Source organism: Otolemur garnettii, unplaced genomic scaffold, assembly GCF_000181295.1.
Source record: "Otolemur garnettii isolate 467f Iridium unplaced genomic scaffold, OtoGar3 scaffold00086, whole genome shotgun sequence".
Classification (NCBI taxonomy): domain Eukaryota; kingdom Metazoa; phylum Chordata; class Mammalia; order Primates; family Galagidae; genus Otolemur; species Otolemur garnettii.
The window spans coordinates 6,804,777-6,822,514 of record NW_003852481.1 but is presented as its reverse complement, the minus strand read 5'-3'; the positions used below and the strand labels follow the sequence as shown (position 1 = coordinate 6,822,514).

Genomic DNA, 17,738 nt, shown 5'->3' with positions numbered 1-17,738 from the left:
CTGTGGCTTCTGAGCTTCTTACTTTCCCTATGCAAACACCTCTCGGGGAATTAGTCAGCTGGGCATCCGTAGAAGCATCCTCCCTGCCACAGTTTCTGTCATTACCCAAGGGTGCCATTCAGAGCGCCCTGCAGTAGTTAGCTTGGCCTCCTTAATTAGGGTCTGCAAGTGGGTACAGGTAGAGTGAAGGCGAAGACTGGGTCAGGACCACACAGACTCTATTTCTGCCCTCCCTGGCTCCCTAAGCTTGTTCCACGTGCATTAGGGCCCCTCTGCTGCCTATAATGAAATTGCCTCGTGGGGAGAACAGATCAATTCAGCACTGGACAGGTCAGTCTGTTCCCTCCGTGTAACGTGATCCATCTCGCTTGTTCTCTCTGACTCCTCCATTAAAAAAGAAGGTGACCTTGTCACCCCGGAGGCAGTGTTACCGGGGCTTCTGGTGTCTTGTAAGAAGCTCTACATCCCTATTCCTTTTCTGATTTCGACAGATTCCCGAGCAGGTGAAGAAGGCGCCATAAGGGCAGTGGACCACGCCGTGATCGGCGGCGTCGTGGCGGTGGTGGTGTTCGCCATGCTCTGCTTACTCATCATTCTGGGGCGCTATTTTGCCAGACATAAAGGTAAGCGAGGTGCCTGGGCAGGCAGGAGCAGCGTGTCACCACCGCCCCTGCATCCGGGGACATTACAGGGCTGTCCTTGACAGGCGATTTGGTTTAGGTGGCCAAATTCACAGCCTATCTGCTTCCCGAAACTGGGCGAGAAAAAATAAAACAAAAAAACAGAATTCTTAGCAGCTGCTGATCGGGACTCAGGGAGTTGATGAGGAGCTCTCCTTGATTGGATTTCCTCTAAATACGAAGCTTTACAGAGCTGTTATTCTGCCATCGGTAACTGGGGCTAGAGTAGAAGTGATCACACAGGCTGGCGTGCAAGGTGTGGCGTGAATCCCCAAGGGGTAAACATGGAGAAAGCATCCCTCACAGCCTGCCGCTTTCTGGAAAGCAGGGTCCTGGCTCCTGGACCCAAACTCTGGGCAAACTGGTCATCACGGCTAAAATACTTCCTTGATTTGATGGGCCCAGGTAAAGAAACTCTTTTGCCTTAAAAGCCACATAAATATGTATTTTTAAAATTATCAGTGCAATTGATTTAAATTGCCATTAATCAGCACACTTATCAGCTGTGCAGACTGGATGGGCAATCATCTTTTCCAGCGCTCCTCCTCTCTGCCCCATGCTGCTCTGATCCTCTTCTCCCCTCTTAGTAATTTATTCTTCCTTTTCTTTGTCAGTCCTTGTCTTTCTCAGTTGTTTTCCTCAAGCCCTGTGCAAGGAGCGTGCAGGGTTCTCTAGGTGTTTGCAGACTGCTTGATTGTGGAACTTGGGTTGGGGAGAGGTCCCCTGAGCCCAGCAGTGGAGGTCACGGGGGCTTGACAACCACCTTTAGGATACGAAGGGCACACGCCGAGCATAAAACAGCCTGGGATGCTCAGAGCTGTCGGTCCTTCACCCTCTGCCCGTCCTCAGGAGGAGGTCTGTTTGGCCTCCCGTGGTTACTTAGCTTGATAGAGACAGGAAGTGAAGCCAGAGAGCAGGGCCAAGTCTGAGCAGCAGCTGTGAAGGACCAGGGGAAGGGAGCACGTATGTCACTCTGTAGAAGGAACAGGGATATAGGAGGGAAGCGTGTGGCCACTTGTTTTCTCAGATTTGTCACTTTGAAAACCTCAACACATAGCAAATGTCTCAGCCGTTTAAAATAGAAGAATCTTCAGGGAGGCAACATGGAATGGGAGAGAGGGTGTTGGATAATGCCAGGCAGTCTAAGTTTTATCTAGATGCCATACTGAGGTCAGTCCTTGTCTTTCTCCATGTAAACTGTTGGGCTTTGGTGATAAGAGTGTCACCAACTTTGTAACGTTTGTCTGTCGTCCTTACAAAGTGGCTGTGCCAATTAGCAAATCCATGAATCCGGGTCCGGGCTCGAGTTAACGTGATGACAGTCGCTTGTGCACTAAGATAGATCCCAAGTCTCGATGCCAGCCGTTACAACGCAAATTATTTCTCAATCTGGAAACTCACTCCGAAATGGGAGGCAGGAAATTCAAACATACTCGTTGCAAGAGCAAGCACACTCTGCCCCGTGGGTAGGCCATAACGATCGGTGAAGCCAGGAGACTGGGGTTCACAATGAACAATTTGAGATGACAATAGCAGCATCATCGGGGCCCTAATTCATTTATTGGCTAATTGCTCTTCCTTGCTTTGGTCTTTAACCACGTGCGTGCACTCTCTGGCCACTGGTCCTTGGTGTTTACTGTGGATGCGTTAGTCAGCAGCTCTCCAGCTTTCTGCATTTTTAGCTCCCACTCACGTCTTCTTCTGCTGACATCCTCTGGTCATCCTCACTGCTCTAATGTCTCATTTGCTGAATTATATCGCAGCGGTTCAGTTGGAGTGGTGCCTTTGGAACCCCCGGATCCCCATTTGTCTCACCCACCCCGCTCTCTTCTTCCAATTGTTTTTTCCCCTCCGCTGCCCGCACGCCACTTCGGCTGATGATGGCCATAAAGCAAGTTGCCATCTCTGTGCCACTTTACACAGAGGCCATCAGACAGTCACGGTGCTTTACCCCTTCATCTTTCAGGTACATACTTCACTCATGAAGCCAAAGGAGCCGATGACGCAGCAGACGCAGACACAGCTATAATCAATGCAGAAGGAGGACAGAACAACTCCGAAGAAAAGAAAGAGTACTTCATCTAGATCAGCCTTTTTGTTTCCATGAGGTGTCCAACTGGCCCTATTTAGATGATAAAGAGACAGAGATCTTGGAACTCGCGAGGAGAAACTCGTGTGTTTTTTTACGAATGGGTGGAAAGGTGCGAGACTGGGAAGGCTTGGGATTTGCTGTGTAAAAAAAAAAGAAAAAAAAATGTTCTTTGAAAAGTACACTCTGCTGTTTGACACCTCTATTTTGTTTGTTTGTTTGTTTGATTTTTATTTCTTCCTACCAAGTCAAACTTGGGTACTTGGATTTACTTTTAGTAGATGGCAGAAAATTCTGTGCCTTGTTTTTTGTTTGTTGTGTTCCCTTCCCCCCCCCCGCCTTGTGTGCATTGATCCCCCTCACCTTCCCCCCATTTTGGATTTTTTTTTCCAAAATCTCCCATTTTGGATTTGCCTGCTGGGATTCCTTAGACTCTTTTTCCTCCCCCTGCCCCCTTTTTGTCCTTGTTTTTATTTTCTTTTGTTTATTTTGGCGGTAACTGCTTTCTGTTCAAGATTCAGTTTCCTAAAAGGAGAACCAGCACAGTTTAGATTTCATAGTTCAGAATTTAGTGTATCCATAAATGCATTCTTCTCTGTTGTCGTAAAGATTTGGGTGAACAATGAAACTCTTTGCTGCTGCCCATGTTTCAAATACTTAGAGCAGTGAAGACTAGAAAATTTAGACTGTGATTCAGAAAATGTTCTGTTTGCTGTGGAACTACATTACTGTACAGGGTGATCTGCAAGTGAGGTGTGTCACAATAAGATTGAATCTGTCTTTAATTCTGTACCTATAGACGGCTCAGTATAGATACCCCACGCTGTCCAGAAAGGTTTGGGGCAGAAAGGACTCCTCCTTTTTCAATGCCCTAAACAGACCCGACAGGCGAGGTCTGTTCCTTTTCTATAAGTGGACAAATTCGAGCTGCCACAGGAGGGGAAGTAGGGAGGGGGGGAAAGATAGTCCTGCTCTGGTTATTTCTGTTCCAAATGATTCCATCCACCTTTCCCAATCGGCCTTACTTCTCACTAATTTGTAGGAAAAAGCAAGTCGGCGTGGTGTGCGAATGACTGAATGGGACAGGGCTTTTCCTTTTCCCTTTGTGCTTAGTGAGGGAGGCAGTAGGATGTGGCCTGCATGTACTGTATATTACAGAGATTTGTCACGCTGGGATTCCAACTCGAATCCGTGTGAAACTTTCATTCCTTCAGATTCGGCTTGACAAAGGCGGGAGGGACAAAAGCAGGGCTGGTATTGTTCTCACACTGGTCGGCCGCCCATCTCAGTTCTCGAAAGGTCAGAGCAGAGGTGGAGAAACAGCATGTCGGGATTTTTTTTCAGTTACTTAATCAAAACTCCAATGTGAGTTTTTTTTTATCTTTTTACCTTTCATACACTAGCCTTGGCCTCTTTCCTCAGCCTTAAGAACCATCTGCCAAAAATTTACTGATCCTCGCGTGATGGCAGCCATAGCGCCTAGCTACTAAAATCAGTTCGCTTGGACATACCTTAGAGGGGGAGCCTCGGGAGAAAGGAGGGGAGTCCAGTTAACCATTTTCATTTTTTTAAAGAAATGTGGGGATTTTCACTGAAACGTCTAGGAAATCTAGATGTAGTCCTGAAGGACGAACACTAAACTCTTACCGTATGTCTGGGGAAGGCTCCAGACTCCGGTTAACAGTCCTTACGGAAAGATGGCATCAAAATAAAAAAAGATAGATCTATCTATATACATATATATATATATAAATATATATTATATAACATTTTCAGTGAGTAATTTTGGATTTTGCAAGGTACATTTTTACTATCGTTATACATTCTGTGGAAAACGTAAACACTGATTTATTTAAGGGGAAAAAAGTGTCACCTCTTTGTTATTTGAAAGCGTGTTTATTTTTCCTGTCTTTTATTTTTGACCTTTGATAGAACCTTTGCGATCTGGGGGCCTTTTGGGAACGGACTGGTATATGAAAGAAAATCCATTATTGAGCAGCGTTTTGTTTAAACCCCCTCCCCTCCTCCTGTCCCTAGGCACTTAACCAAGACAAAAAGCCACAACCAACATCCCTTTTTCAACGAATTTTCTAATGGGCAGCTCTACTCCGAGCCCTCAGCACCCATTCTGACCGTGGTGTCACCATCTCAAAGGGGTGAGAACCATTCAGCATGTCGTTGAAAGGTTTTGTTCGTTCGTTTGTTTTCAGTTCTCTTTAGAAGAAACAAAAACAAAAACACAACAAAAAACAAAACTACCATGGCTCACAGAATTGGCATCTCATTTTCGGGACCTCTCATCTTTCTGTTCTGAAAAGTGTACAGTAGTGCAGTGTTCCTGATGTAACTTTACGGCTTACGATGTTGACGTGTCTCAGGTTCATGTGTTTTGATTGGTGTTTTTCCGTCTCAGGTAGATTGCAAAGTGTAGGCCCCACACATTGGAAAAATAAGAATAATAATAATAAAACAAAAGCAAAAACAGGAAATGATGGATTTTAGTTGTATATCGGTTTATGTATTTTTCTTAAGTATACAGTGCACTGTTTGAAATGTATTGTTGAGTATTACTTTGTACAGATTGATCACTTTTTTTAGAGTGAAGAAAGAACAAACTTGTTTTCTTTTTGTGTTTTTTAAAGGAATATAAAATAATGAAGGATGTATAATTGATGCCAAATAAGCTTGTTCTTTAGTCACATCGACCGTCTTATTCCTCCCTTTAGGCCAGTTCTGTTTTCAAGGTGTACATGGACGATGTTACAGTGTAAGAATCTCCATATCCATGTGTTCCCATTCGCATTTTGTATTGGTTCATGTATACCATTTTTACAAAAAAAAAAAAAAAAAAAAAGAAGTACTATAAAATATCTGTCTTCTTAATAAAAAAATTAATGTTACAAAGTGATCCTCTAATCTCTCTATGGACTTCTTACGGACGCCTTCGCGTGAGAGAAGAGATGGGCCTGTGGTCCCAGCTTCCTCCTCAGGGTCGCGTGCAGGGCCAGGAACAATGGCAGCAGGTGCTAGAACACGCTGCCGGCTGGGGTTCTGGGGTCTGGGTTCTCTCTCCCTCTCTGCTCACCTTTCCTGTCCTCGTTCTCTTCCGCCCTCTCAGTGGACAGGTGCACCTGGTGCCGTGGCCGAGCTGGTATCCTCCTCCACGTGGACTCAGCGATCTGTGCAGGTGTGCGTGGTGCTGTGGCGGCCGGGACAGCCCCGCGGGGAGGTGTCTCCCGCCCTCACGCCCTCTTCCCCCCCTCCCCACCCCACCAACTTCCCCGTGTTGGCTGTTCCACCTGTCTCCACTTTGGGATTTTGTGTCTTGACGTCTCATTCTGCCTTCTTCGTTTAAAGTTCTCTCTCCTTTCACAAAAAGAAGTCGCGAGCGGTGGAGCCCTGGCTGGGCCATCTGCAGAAGATCGTTCTCACTTACTGTCTAGGTCCCTGAGACTTCCAGGCCTGGGTAAACGAGATCTTGTCATCATCCTTGCCTTGCAGGCCAAAATGAGTGGTGACCACGTGCTGATCTTGGGAATGTGCAGATATTTGACCAGCTCCACGTGCCCTTTCCCCAGCAGCTGTGGTCGAGTTCCCTTTTTCTCTCTGTCAGGTAATGGGAAAGCTCAGCAGTGAAAGAAAAGGTAAGCCCCAGAAAACCCAAAGGCTGCCTAATCCCCCTGGGCCTCTTCCTTCCTCACCTGGTCTCTTAACGATCTCTGTTAAAAAAAAAAAAAAAATCAGATATGCAGTTATTAAGTACCTGCTTTACGTCCAGAATTGCAAGGGATGCTGAGAAGGATGAAGTGGCATCCCGAGGCTGAGCGGCATTTGTTACATGAAAAGACCAAGTGGTCCTCAGCTGTAGGTGCCACACCGAATGTAGTTAAGCCCAGAGTGCTGTGGGAACTTCTTGGAGAAGCACTGATGTGTGCTTCTGATCAGGAACGCAGATCAGTGAGGGCCAGCGAGTCAGACAGCTTCATAGAGCGGCTAGGACCCCCACTGGATCTTAGAGGATAGTTTAGTGGAGAAGGTGAGTCCAAGGTACAGACAGCAATAGGCCCAGCCAACCTGCTGATTTGTATGAGAAGAAGAAAGGAATCAGTTGTGTGTTGCAGGGTGGGACCAGCCCTGTGGCTATACTCAAAGCCCAGGCAGAGGAGTTGAGATTTCAGTTCCCTCTCCCAGCCTCTGCCAGAGGGCCAGGAGCAGTGGGGAGCACTAATTCATCATCTCTCTATAAAAAGACCCACAGGATGGCTCAGGGTAGCAATCAGGAGCACAGGCTAGAGTAAGACTGCCGGGCTCAAATCCCCTGAAACACCAGGCAAGTGACCCCATCTGTCTGGACTCAGTTCTCCTGCTCTGCAAGGTACTCTGCAAGGTAGGCGTCACCATAACCTCAAAGGCTATTAGGAGAGATGAGTGAGATAAGCAGTCAGCACCTCGCAAATAAGGTGTCAGATGGGCACTAAGCATTCGTTTACACATTAGTCAGAAACACAGGAGAAAAGCAAGTGGTGATTAAAAAGATAAACTATAACTCAGGGCTACCAAGAATGGTTACCATTTGGAGAGTGCCCTGTGGGCTCTTGTGCCTGTGGCCATCATGCCCTCATGTACCTGGATATTGAAGGTTTAGTGACCCCTTTCTCTTCACCCATTAGTCCAGCCATCCTAAGCCAGGTGGCATGCCGATGTTTGGTGTCCACAGCCTTCTGCAGGTTCACCTGTATCTTGCAGGGAAGGGACCCCAGAAGTTCCCTGAACCCAGGCAGACAGGAAGCAGCAACTCGCTGCACATTTGACCATAGAGTTCCACGGGGCACGCAAATGAGAAGGTGCCGGCCAGAAGCAGCCTGAGTGAGTGGGAGCTTGGGAAGTTGCCCGGTCCTTCATCTGGTATGATGAAAATGGTCCTTGTTTCCTCCAGAGAGTTTTTGCAAATGTTTTGGCCTGGCATTCTCCAAATACATCAACTGGAACCCTGAGGTGATATGCGGGCGTTAATTGGTACAATCTTTCACTGTCTTCTGTCTGCTGGAAATGTAATTCTTGCACCATTGTAGACTTAACTCCATGGAGAAATGTTCCTTTGATTCTGTCACCCAGACTCTTACAGCAGCCGCGCAGGTACCATACCACAGGTAGAAAGACCCCGCTTCAATGTAGGCATTTTTGTTTCAGTATAAAATTATGCCTAAGTTTAATACACTTTTTTGCCAGGAGGCCAAAAACACAACAGCCCTGCATCATGAAGAACTGGCAGCCAAATCCCTTCAGAATGAAATTTGTATTCACAGCCATGCATATAAAGTTTTAGAAGCCCTTGGGTGCCTTGACCCACTGTAAGGAGAGGAAAGAAGGAACTCTCGGCCATCTTCCAAATGACCTGTGTGTCAGCAAAATATTGAAGTCACTGGTTGGCACATAGTAGGCACTCAGCAAGTGGCAATGGATAAAAGGGAGAATAGTCAAGCACTGGCTGCCCGAGTCTTACCTTATACTTAGTCTTAACCAGCCACCAAGTCTGTATTTCAAATGTTGACGCGTGTAAGTCCTCAACACAGGTCACTTTCAGGTTGGCCTTGAAGAAATGAGCCAGCCAGCCCTGAGCTTAGCGATGTAGGTCTCATCTTTCTCAAGGACCTGCTGGAATAGACTATCTGCCCTCCCCCCTTTATGGAGAATGACATTTTCAGTAATGGCTGAGCAGAGCCTTCCTATTGCTATCATCTGTTGTGAGGGGCCCTCAGAATGAAGTGTGGGCTATTAGAAACCATCCTCCTTGCCTTATGGGTTGTGTCCATTTCAAAATGTTGAAATGAGCCTCCAGTGGGAGCCACAGGGCTTAGCGCCCCCATGACACCCACATCATTACATGGGATAGGGTGGAGGGTGCTGGGCTCCATAACGTAAGCACCTCAGCACTGAGACCCCAAAGCAAGGCTCTCCTGTGTTTTCAAGTGAACTCTCAGCTTCCAGGCGCTTTGGTTCACAGGCAACTGTTTCCTCCTCTACGTTTTTTATTTTTCATTCTCAAGTAAACATAGAATGTCTACTGCCCCTGGTGGTCAGTGCTGGGATATACAACTCAAGCCTTGCGTATTTAAATGTGGGATTAATTCCAGCAAGGAACCTGACTTAAAGTCGGCTTACAGATCTCTCTCACCCGCACTCATGCACACCTGCCCTCTCCTCCCATTTCACTCCCTCCTAATCCTCCGATGCGTTGAGCTGGGGAAAGTGAGGACCACTACTGAGGGACTAATCAACCGGTGCTCTGGGCCCCAGGCTTCTCCAGCTGCCCGCAAACGTGCCCTGGCTCCCAGTCATATTTCAGACACAGACACGACCACCTTAAATCTCCCTTAAGTGCTATCTTCTCAGGTTAATTAATCACCAGGCTTAAACTTGCTGTTACCAGCAGGAAGTCCGTCCTGAAGTCAGCAATGTTACGATTGCATCTTCTAACGCTGTTTATCCTGCATTAGTGTTTACTTAGGGGGAAAATTGATCCGTAATTGATATTTCAGTCTTCCAGAGCTGGTGTTGGAAGAACCTAAAGCAAGCCTTTAATAGCAAGCAAATATTTAAATCCCTTAATGGTTGCTGAATATTGAAATGTGTGACTTTATTACTCTTTTCGGTTTGTTTTCTCTGTAGTTGTGTATTTCATCGTTTAAACTTGCAACAGATGCTGGCAGGCTCGAGTCTAGCTAATCCACCAAAGCTGTTTGCCCAGACACAGCAGACCTGATTAAAAAGTATTGCTGTGAAAGGGAGTCTTCTGCACTAATCAGTCTCTGTTAGCTAGTGACGAAATTACCATCCATCTCTCTCTCTTTCTCTTTCTCTCCCTCTCTCTAGGCCTGTTTTCTCTAACCTCCTCTCCCAGAATAAAGTGATGGGGGCAGCTAGAGTGTTGCAATTAGGAGCATGAATCTTTTATCGTTTGGACAAGGAAGGGAAAATGCCATTACTGTCAACTGAAATGTCCTACTTGGGTTTTTTGCTTCTACTTCCCTGCCAAAGCCCATTGCTGCTGCTGAAAGTGTCTAACACTCACAGCTGTTCTTGATGGCTTGATTCTTAACACAGCCAGAAACGTAGCCCGGGAGATGCTTAAGACAGTTTATGGAAAATAATAGATTTCCTTGCAGAGACACCAATGCTTCGAGAAGGGCCTTGAGTCACGTTAGACCCAGCCAAGATCACCAATTTTCTCCCTTTTCTGCCATCAGTTACAAAGGCTATTGCTATAACAAAAAAAAAAAAAAAAAAAAAAGGCAGGCCCTCTTGAATTCTCTGTGTTTTCCCGGTTGGTTTCTATCCGCACCCACAAGTCTCTGGCTCTGGCGCCCTTTGTCTCACCACTCACCTGCAGCAGCCGTGAGATCAGAAACGAAACCGTGCCTACAGAAGTGGAAAGAGAAGGACGCTACCAAGGGGAGATGAAGAACCCACAGGAAAGCCAGCCGATGAGAGCTGAGACTAGGTCCACCAGCTTGGGTGCTCCAGAGACAGACGTCTGTGTTGAAGGTCGCCACGACCACCAGCACCAGGGCGGGGTCCTTCCTTCCCCGCATTGGCATCCCCCCGTGTGGCCACCAGGAATGCCAAGACGTGGCGTAGTTAGTCCCCCTAGCTTCAGCTCTCCAGCCCCACCACCGTGCCCCGACTCTCAGACCTGGCCCTTTGTTAGGAACTTCTGGGAATGACACTCCCTTTGGCAAATCCAAAGAGAGTGGCTTCTGAGTCACCAATGGTGGGAAGTCGGCAAGAATGAGACAACAAAACCAGTGCCTCACAGGTGACAGCTTTCAGACTGTGTCGCAAATGCGTGTCAAAAGCCATGTGTCTGTTGGCCCCACTGTGTTTCCCCAGTCCTGCCGGGACGCACAGGTGGAGGGCATGGCCAGCGGGCACCAGCCAGCTCCCTCTCCCTTTCCCCCCAGTCGCAGCCCGCAGACACCCCAGCGAGTGCCTCCACTCCCCCACTGTTTTCACTCTCAGCTTCTCCTAAATGGAAACCATTAATCATACTAAATTGTGCAATGATTCCGTGATAGAGAGAATGCTGATGGCAAAAATCATTCTCCTTTGTTGTGCCAGGCGGGCAAAAGGCAGCGGTATGAGCTCGTCGCCCTGCCTGGCTCCTTGCAAATGCTGACCATGTGTTTGCCCACGCAGCTGCCTCTATGCACACAGCTTATTTTAGCACCGGTCTGAGGCCTTCCAACTGTTGACAGAAAACAAGGCCACCTCTTCCTTTTCCCCAGGACTGCCGGGAAGACTGGTAACTGCAGGCACTCCCTAAAGTCTTGCCCATCTCAAGGTCCCTAGCTCAGGGGTAAGGGTAGGGTGGGACGCAGCCAGAAAGCCCAAGGTGGTCTCAGATGGGGTGAGCTGGTGAGATAAGCTGTCTCTCCCACACACTCCTGCCAGCTGGACTGCAGAAGGAGCCAGGTGTGGGTACCAAGGAGGCTTTCTGCCTTTCAGAATTTGATGTCTGCTTTGCTTTCGACGAGCCTCTTTGTAAGCCACCCCTTCTGAATTAGAATCATTTTCTAAAAGCTCTTAAGCTATGATTAATGCCAGGGCTGTTTTTAACAATCATCCTGCCAGTCTTAAGCTGTAGTCATTTTCAATAATTTGGAGTGCTCAAAGGCAAGCCAGGAGTTTGTTGACAACAAAACCCACAAGAGCACAGCCAGGCAGCCACAAAAGATGGGAAAGCAAAGGGACCATTTGGGCTTAGCTGGCTTTCTGCGCCCAGAGTTTCACCACTAAAAGTTTGATTGAAAACTCACAATGCATTAAGGACCCAACTGTGAACATGGCTCGGGGAGAGGGCCGCCAGCCTGGCTTTTGTGTGAGCGAACGAGCAGTGTGTTTGGAGGGCTCCGGGTTTGTTTATGGACATGTGTGGTTCATTCATGCTGTCCCCAAACTACAGGGGCCTCGTTTGTCTTCCCTTTGCCAACACGGGAGACCAAGACAGAAATACACTTGCTTTGCTTTGGGGCTGTGTACTTCTTGGGGATGCTGCACAAGTCCCTGGCTAAGGTCCGGGGATCCTGCTCTGTGGATGGCCCCGGCCATCTCCCCCTAACCATGAGTGTTAAACTAACGCTCTCTTTTTAATCTTGGCAATTTCATGCCAGAGTATCCATCTGTTTGAAAAACCCCAAACCAAAGGAAGCCAGGGCTTGAAATGTCCATCCTCGCAGATCAGATTTACCTGCACTCAGCTCCAGGTGGCACTTATCTCTGGCCCATTCCCTCCTCCTGTAGGGAAGGGTCAGCTCTGGGTGATGGGAGTTTAACCCAGTGAATTTGGAGTGACTGATAGATATTTTTGTCTCGATTCAACTCCATCAGCACACGAGCTATTATGTAGGGTGTGTTGCCAGCCCGGGAGAACGCAGACTCCTGAGTATAGCTGGGAGCTTTGATTAGCCAGCGTCCAAGAAACCCCCTTTAACCGTGAATCTCAGCAAGGGCCCCAGCCCTGTGTCCCTTAGAAATATCCATCACGTCCCCTGTGTGTCTCCATCAAGCCCCCTTCTTCTAGTGTTGGGCCCCTAGAGAGATGTTTCTGTCTTTCTTGGCTGGGAGTGGGAGGGGCCCAGCCTACCAGTGATTCTCCCTGTCCCTACCTGAGCCTCCTTGGAAGAGCTTTACTGGGTTTCCCCCGCAGCTTTCTGGGGGACTCATTGGGACAGCATCGTCCTTTACCACGGCATGTCCTTCCCACTTGCTTTAGGATCCTGAGAGTCTGGGGAAATAAAACATTTCCTCCTTGACTCGGTGCCCGTAGTTCAGTGAGTAGGGCACTAGCCACATACACTGAGGCTAGCAGGTTCGAGCCCAACCCACGCCTGCTAGACAACGGCAACAACAACAAAAAAATAGCTGGGTATTGTGGTGGGTCCCTGTAGTTCCAGCTACTCAGGAGGCTGAGGCAAGAGAATCACTCAAGCCCAAGAGTTTAAGGTTGCTGTGAGCTGTGACTCTACAGCACTCTACTGAGAGCAACATAGTGAGACCATGTCTCAAAAAAAAAAAAAAAGTTTCCTCCAAACCCACTCCTTCCTTCCTATTCCCTCCCTCGGTTAATGGCACCATCCATCTCTCCAGCTAGAATCCTGGGAGTCATGGCTGATGCTCCTGCTCCCTCATCTCCTGCTTCCAGCTGGGTGCCAGGCCCCTGCCCCAAATGCTTCTTGAACTTGACCCAAACTTGTCATTTCCACGTCACCTGCCTCATCCAGACCCTTCACCTTCAACCAAAGGAGCCCTCTGAACTCCCAGTGTCAGCCCCAAGGTGAAGAACATTGAGTCCCTCCCTGGCTCGCTCAGAAACCACTCTTGCCTGACCTTCGACTGTGAAATAAACCCAAATCCTCACAATCTGTTATAAACTCCCTTTGGCTTTTTAGTCTCTCCCACCCTTCACCCCCACCCCGCCCCTGTCCCTACCCTCTGTTCTGCCTGTCCCAGTTCATGACCAGTACACCTTTGTGCCTTTGGATATCGGGGCGTCCTCTCCCTGGGGAGAACGCCTCTGCGCCTGCCAGGATGCCTCTCTGCGCTCTCTCTCGGTTCCTCATGCTCTTCTTGATCTGTGTCCCCATCACACATCTGGACTGTTTGTTTGCCTCTCTGTCGGCCTCAATAAAACCGTGAATTCCTTGAGAGTGGAGCCTGCATCTGATCCAGCTCTGTACCTCCGAAGCCAAGTGTGCTATCTGGCCCTGCGCTCAATAAATTATTGAATAATAGGAGAGAGATTTTTTTTTTTTTTTCCATCTGGACTGGTCTTTCATCTGTCTCTTTTCCTGGAAATAATCCTGGTGAAACCTTCTCTGTTTCTCCTTTCTAACTGGCAATGCTAAGGTCTCTAGACCGCCCTCTGTCAGCTGTGTTCATTTTTTGTTTTGGTTTGGTTGTGATTTTGTTTCTTGCTGTCTCGTGGTCAACGTCACTTTCCCCATCTCTCCCTTCTCCATCTATCTAGGCGGTTTTGTCCACTAAGGTCAGTAAGTTCAGTGCCTGTGTCCTGTCACCATTCCAAGGGCCTGCGAACGTATTTGAGATTGCAAAGAAAAAAACATGAGCTGTCAAATCCAAAGAAGACATGAAAAGTATAAAATCAAATGTATTAAATGTTCAATTGTCCACAAAACAATAGCACTGTCAACCGAGAGCTGCAACCAGACTTCACTGATAAAGAATCAGGTATCCACCATCTTCAATGTAAGATTGTAATGTAATGGACAGAAATGAAAAATAAAATTCTAAGTACCCCCCCACACCCATTGATGGAAAAGACCCCCTCTTTGGCAAGGGGACCCCAGAAAAAAACTTAAAACTGAGTTCCCACCCTTGAAGGAAGGGAGATGGGACACACTCCTTCTTACCCTCTTCCTTTCATAGAGATCAGAAGGCTGATAAACTCTTTGTGGGATAAGACACCAAATTACAAACAGCACCCAAAGCCTGTTTAACTTTGCCAAGCAGAGGTTAAGTGTGCCTGCGGGCCATCAGGTTGCTTAACCGATCAACCGTGTGCTTACCGTTGGTATGTTGTGACTTGCTCTATGATTAACCGACTCCCTTATCTTCAAACATACCCTTCTACTGATTCCAAGCCTTTAAACAGAGCTTAATTTCTTTGACGAATTTCAAATCAAAGACTCTGTGAGCCCACCTATAATGTATAAGCCCCCTCCTTTAAGACTTCCTATCTTTGGGGGATGAGCCAGTGGATACCGTCCATGTACTGGTTTATAATTTTACCTGCAATTTCTGTCTCCAGGAATGCATAAAACCAAACCATAACAGACGCCCTCAGGCACACTTTCTCAGGAGCTCGGGAGAATGTGAAGCTCCAGGCCGCGTTCCCTCCTATTTGACTCAGAATAAAGCTCTTTAAATTATTTCACAGGGTTTGGTTTTTTCCATTAACATCGACATAGTGTGGAATGGAGCCTCTGTTTAAAAAGGTTCTAGGGCCTGCAAAGAATCACTTCTCAGCATTTTGGCAAAGATCAAGTGTAGGGCCTGCAAAGATACCCAATCTTGCCTCTATCTTTTTTTTCTCTCTCTCTCTCCCTCCCTCTCTATCTATCTTCCTCCCTCTCTATCTTTCTTCTCTCTCTCTCCCTCCTCTTTCTCTCTCTCTCTCTCCCTCCTTTTTCTCTCTCTCCCTCTCTATCTCCCTCCCTCTCTATCTCCCTCCCTCTCTTTTTCCCTCCCTCTCTTTCTCCCTCCCTCTCTATCTTCCTCCCCCTCTCTCTCCCTCTCTATCTCCCTCCCTCTCTATCTCCCTCCCTCTCTATCTCCCTCCCTCTCTATCTTCCTCCCTCTCTATCTCCCCCTCTCTCTTCTTCCTCTTTCTCTCTCCCGTCTCATATCTCTCTATCTCCCTCTCTCTTCTCCCCCTCCTCTAAATCTTGTCTTTGAACCTTGAACACACAGCAGATTATTGAGGGAGCCAGCTCAGGAAAGGACCACATGTGCCAGGCCGGCAGATCACAACTCTTGTATAAGCCATCAACCCCTCATGGAAGGCTGACATTTGCAAGAATATGGCAAATATACCCGAGCCTCAGAATGGCAAGCTGAGCTGCCCCAAATATGCATAGAACGCTTTAAACTTTAATTTGTGACTGACTTTCCTGGGTCCGGCAACAACAATCTGTAAGAAATATCTTATCTGCTCACCCAGCTTCCAATCTGTACAGCAAATTGTCAGTGTGGACACCGTGGGCTTTGGAGGTCAGGTGATTTCTCTGGCTAGCTGCTATTTCCAGGCTTTCTGGGTTTTGTTTTGGCGTGTGTGGGAGGGGTGGGCTGGTAGTGATGAGCTCTGACTCCAGGAGTCGGTATTCATGAGCCAGATTTCCAGCTGTGCCTCTGATTCAGCCTTGACCTTGGGCAAATCACTTCCTCCCTGGACCCTGCTCTCCATCTATAAAGAGGCTGGTCCCAAATTGTTTCGAGTTATTTGTTTGTAGAGTACTTTGACATCTCAGATCCAAAGCTCCAGTCAAGAGGGAAAAAAAAAAATACTGCTATTGTTACAGTGCATTTAAAACCCCAAATAAAATGTGTTGCTCTCTCTTGAAATGAAAATTAAAAAGCTGTAATAATTGCCGCCTAATTCCACTGTTGCTTTATGGTTTTCTTGCACCCTGGGATCATCCAATTTTTGCCCTTTTTCTTTAAAAAAATAAATAAAGGCTCCTTTGTGAAGAATGACTTTCATTTAGTAAATAATTTTGACTTGTATAATTACTTCTGTGACTTTTCTTAACTTCACTTCGCCGAAAGAAGCCCTCCTCCCCCCACCGGGGCCGCCGCCCATCCCTGCTACTCCGTACAGTAATTGTGCAATTAGGAAGAAGTGGCTGGAGCATCGCGCTTCTCTATATTTTAAGTTGGGAGTCTGACTTTGAGTCCCCGCTTGCTGGAGTGGGTGAGCCAGCCCGTTATTAAAAAAACAATTATGCTGTTAAAAAATCAGGAGCTCCACAAGTGAAGAGCATCGATTGGTGAGAGCCGGTCAGTTATCACCAGAAGGTCCTGACAACACACTAATAGGTTTTTCTGAAGATCCAATCAAATTTTCTAGGCAGAGGCTTGAGGTGTTCCACATGGGATAATGCTTGTCCTGGGCAGTATTGATTTCAGCGTGTGGCTCTCTCCTCCTCTCGCCCCTCGTGCTGGCTCCCTCTCGTCTACTGCTAATTTTTTTTCTTTTTTTTTTGGTAATAAAGACTTGAGCTTTGTATTCCATGTTAGCAGTTAGATGGGGGCGGGGAGGGAGAGCCTCAAAAGTCCGCCCTTGACTGGGTGTCTCCCTGCACCGTCTCCTTTGATACTCCATCCCCAGAGTCAGAGAGACACAGCATCGCTGGTCCTCTCTGCTTCCCCCTGACCATGTGGGTTATTCTCACAGCTGCCTCCAGCCCAGCCAGCAGCCCCTCTTAGAAGGGCACCAGCTAGAACAGCTGTTGGAAAGGAGGGAATAAAACAGCTAAGTCACAGAGGTCCCCTCCACCTCCACCACCAGAGAATTCCCTGGAACAAGGAGAGGTGTTGGCTCTTGCACCTGTGTGTGTGTTGATAGAGAGATATGGGGGGCCACAAGGATACCAGGGAAGGATGCTTCGTCCCAGGGCAACATAGAGACAGAGGGGAGAGGCATCCAGACCATCCTCTAGCCAAGCTTTATGTCCTGAGTTGCGCCTTCTTGGGGAAAAGAATTTCTTTTTCTCTAATTTACCCAAAAATGTGAATTAGGAAGGGAGGGTCTCCAGGGACTATAGGAGTTCAACCCACTTGAGCAGCCAACGTGTTCGGCAGCGTCTTTGTTTATGAGGCCCACGGCTACCCAGCTGGCTAAAACTAGCCCCTGACAGCCCCTGGCAGCTCCTGGATGAACTCAGAGGGAACTTCCCTCATGACTACGCTAAAGTCTCCACCCCTGGGAGGAGCTCTAGCTTCATCGCCATAACACAGGGCCTGTGTGCCCAGCGCAACTGGGAATGCCCACCAGGAACCTCTCCTCCACACATGATAATACATCTTTTTCTTTCTGTCCTGCCCCCACAAAAACCCCATGCCTCTTTCCCCTGGGGAGACACTGTTTGGGGGAATATTCCCCATTCCCTCCTTACCTGCTGTGAATGATTAAAACTCCAACTGATCAAGACCTGCATTCTCCTGGTTTGCTACTCACCAGGTGAACAGACCCTGGTCTTCAGGGTAACAGAGGTGTGGGCCATTGGTAGCCTGGACAGGGGCAGTGGAAACAGAATCTCGGGGACCCGGGGTAACTCTGCTACCCTACCATGCACTGCTGTGTCTGGGCCCTGGCCACTCCCCACACACATCCCTAGGTGAGATGACAGTGTTTGCAATATACAACACTTCTTGCTGTCATTCCACGGTTA

The 17,738-nt window shown here is 47.8% G+C and overlaps 1 protein-coding gene across 1 annotated transcript in view; it reads left to right on the top strand.

Moving 5' to 3' along the window:
- The window catches only part of CADM1 (cell adhesion molecule 1), a 338,357-nt gene extending 332,680 nt beyond the window's left edge, over positions 1 to 5,677 (top strand). Inside the window, 2 exon segments of the mRNA XM_023516068.1 lie at positions 492 to 623; positions 2,647 to 5,677. Coding sequence (XP_023371836.1) covers positions 492 to 623; positions 2,647 to 2,765 — 251 coding nt within the window. The 3' untranslated portion in view covers positions 2,766 to 5,677.
- Positions 5,678 to 17,738: the final 12,061 nt, after the last annotated feature.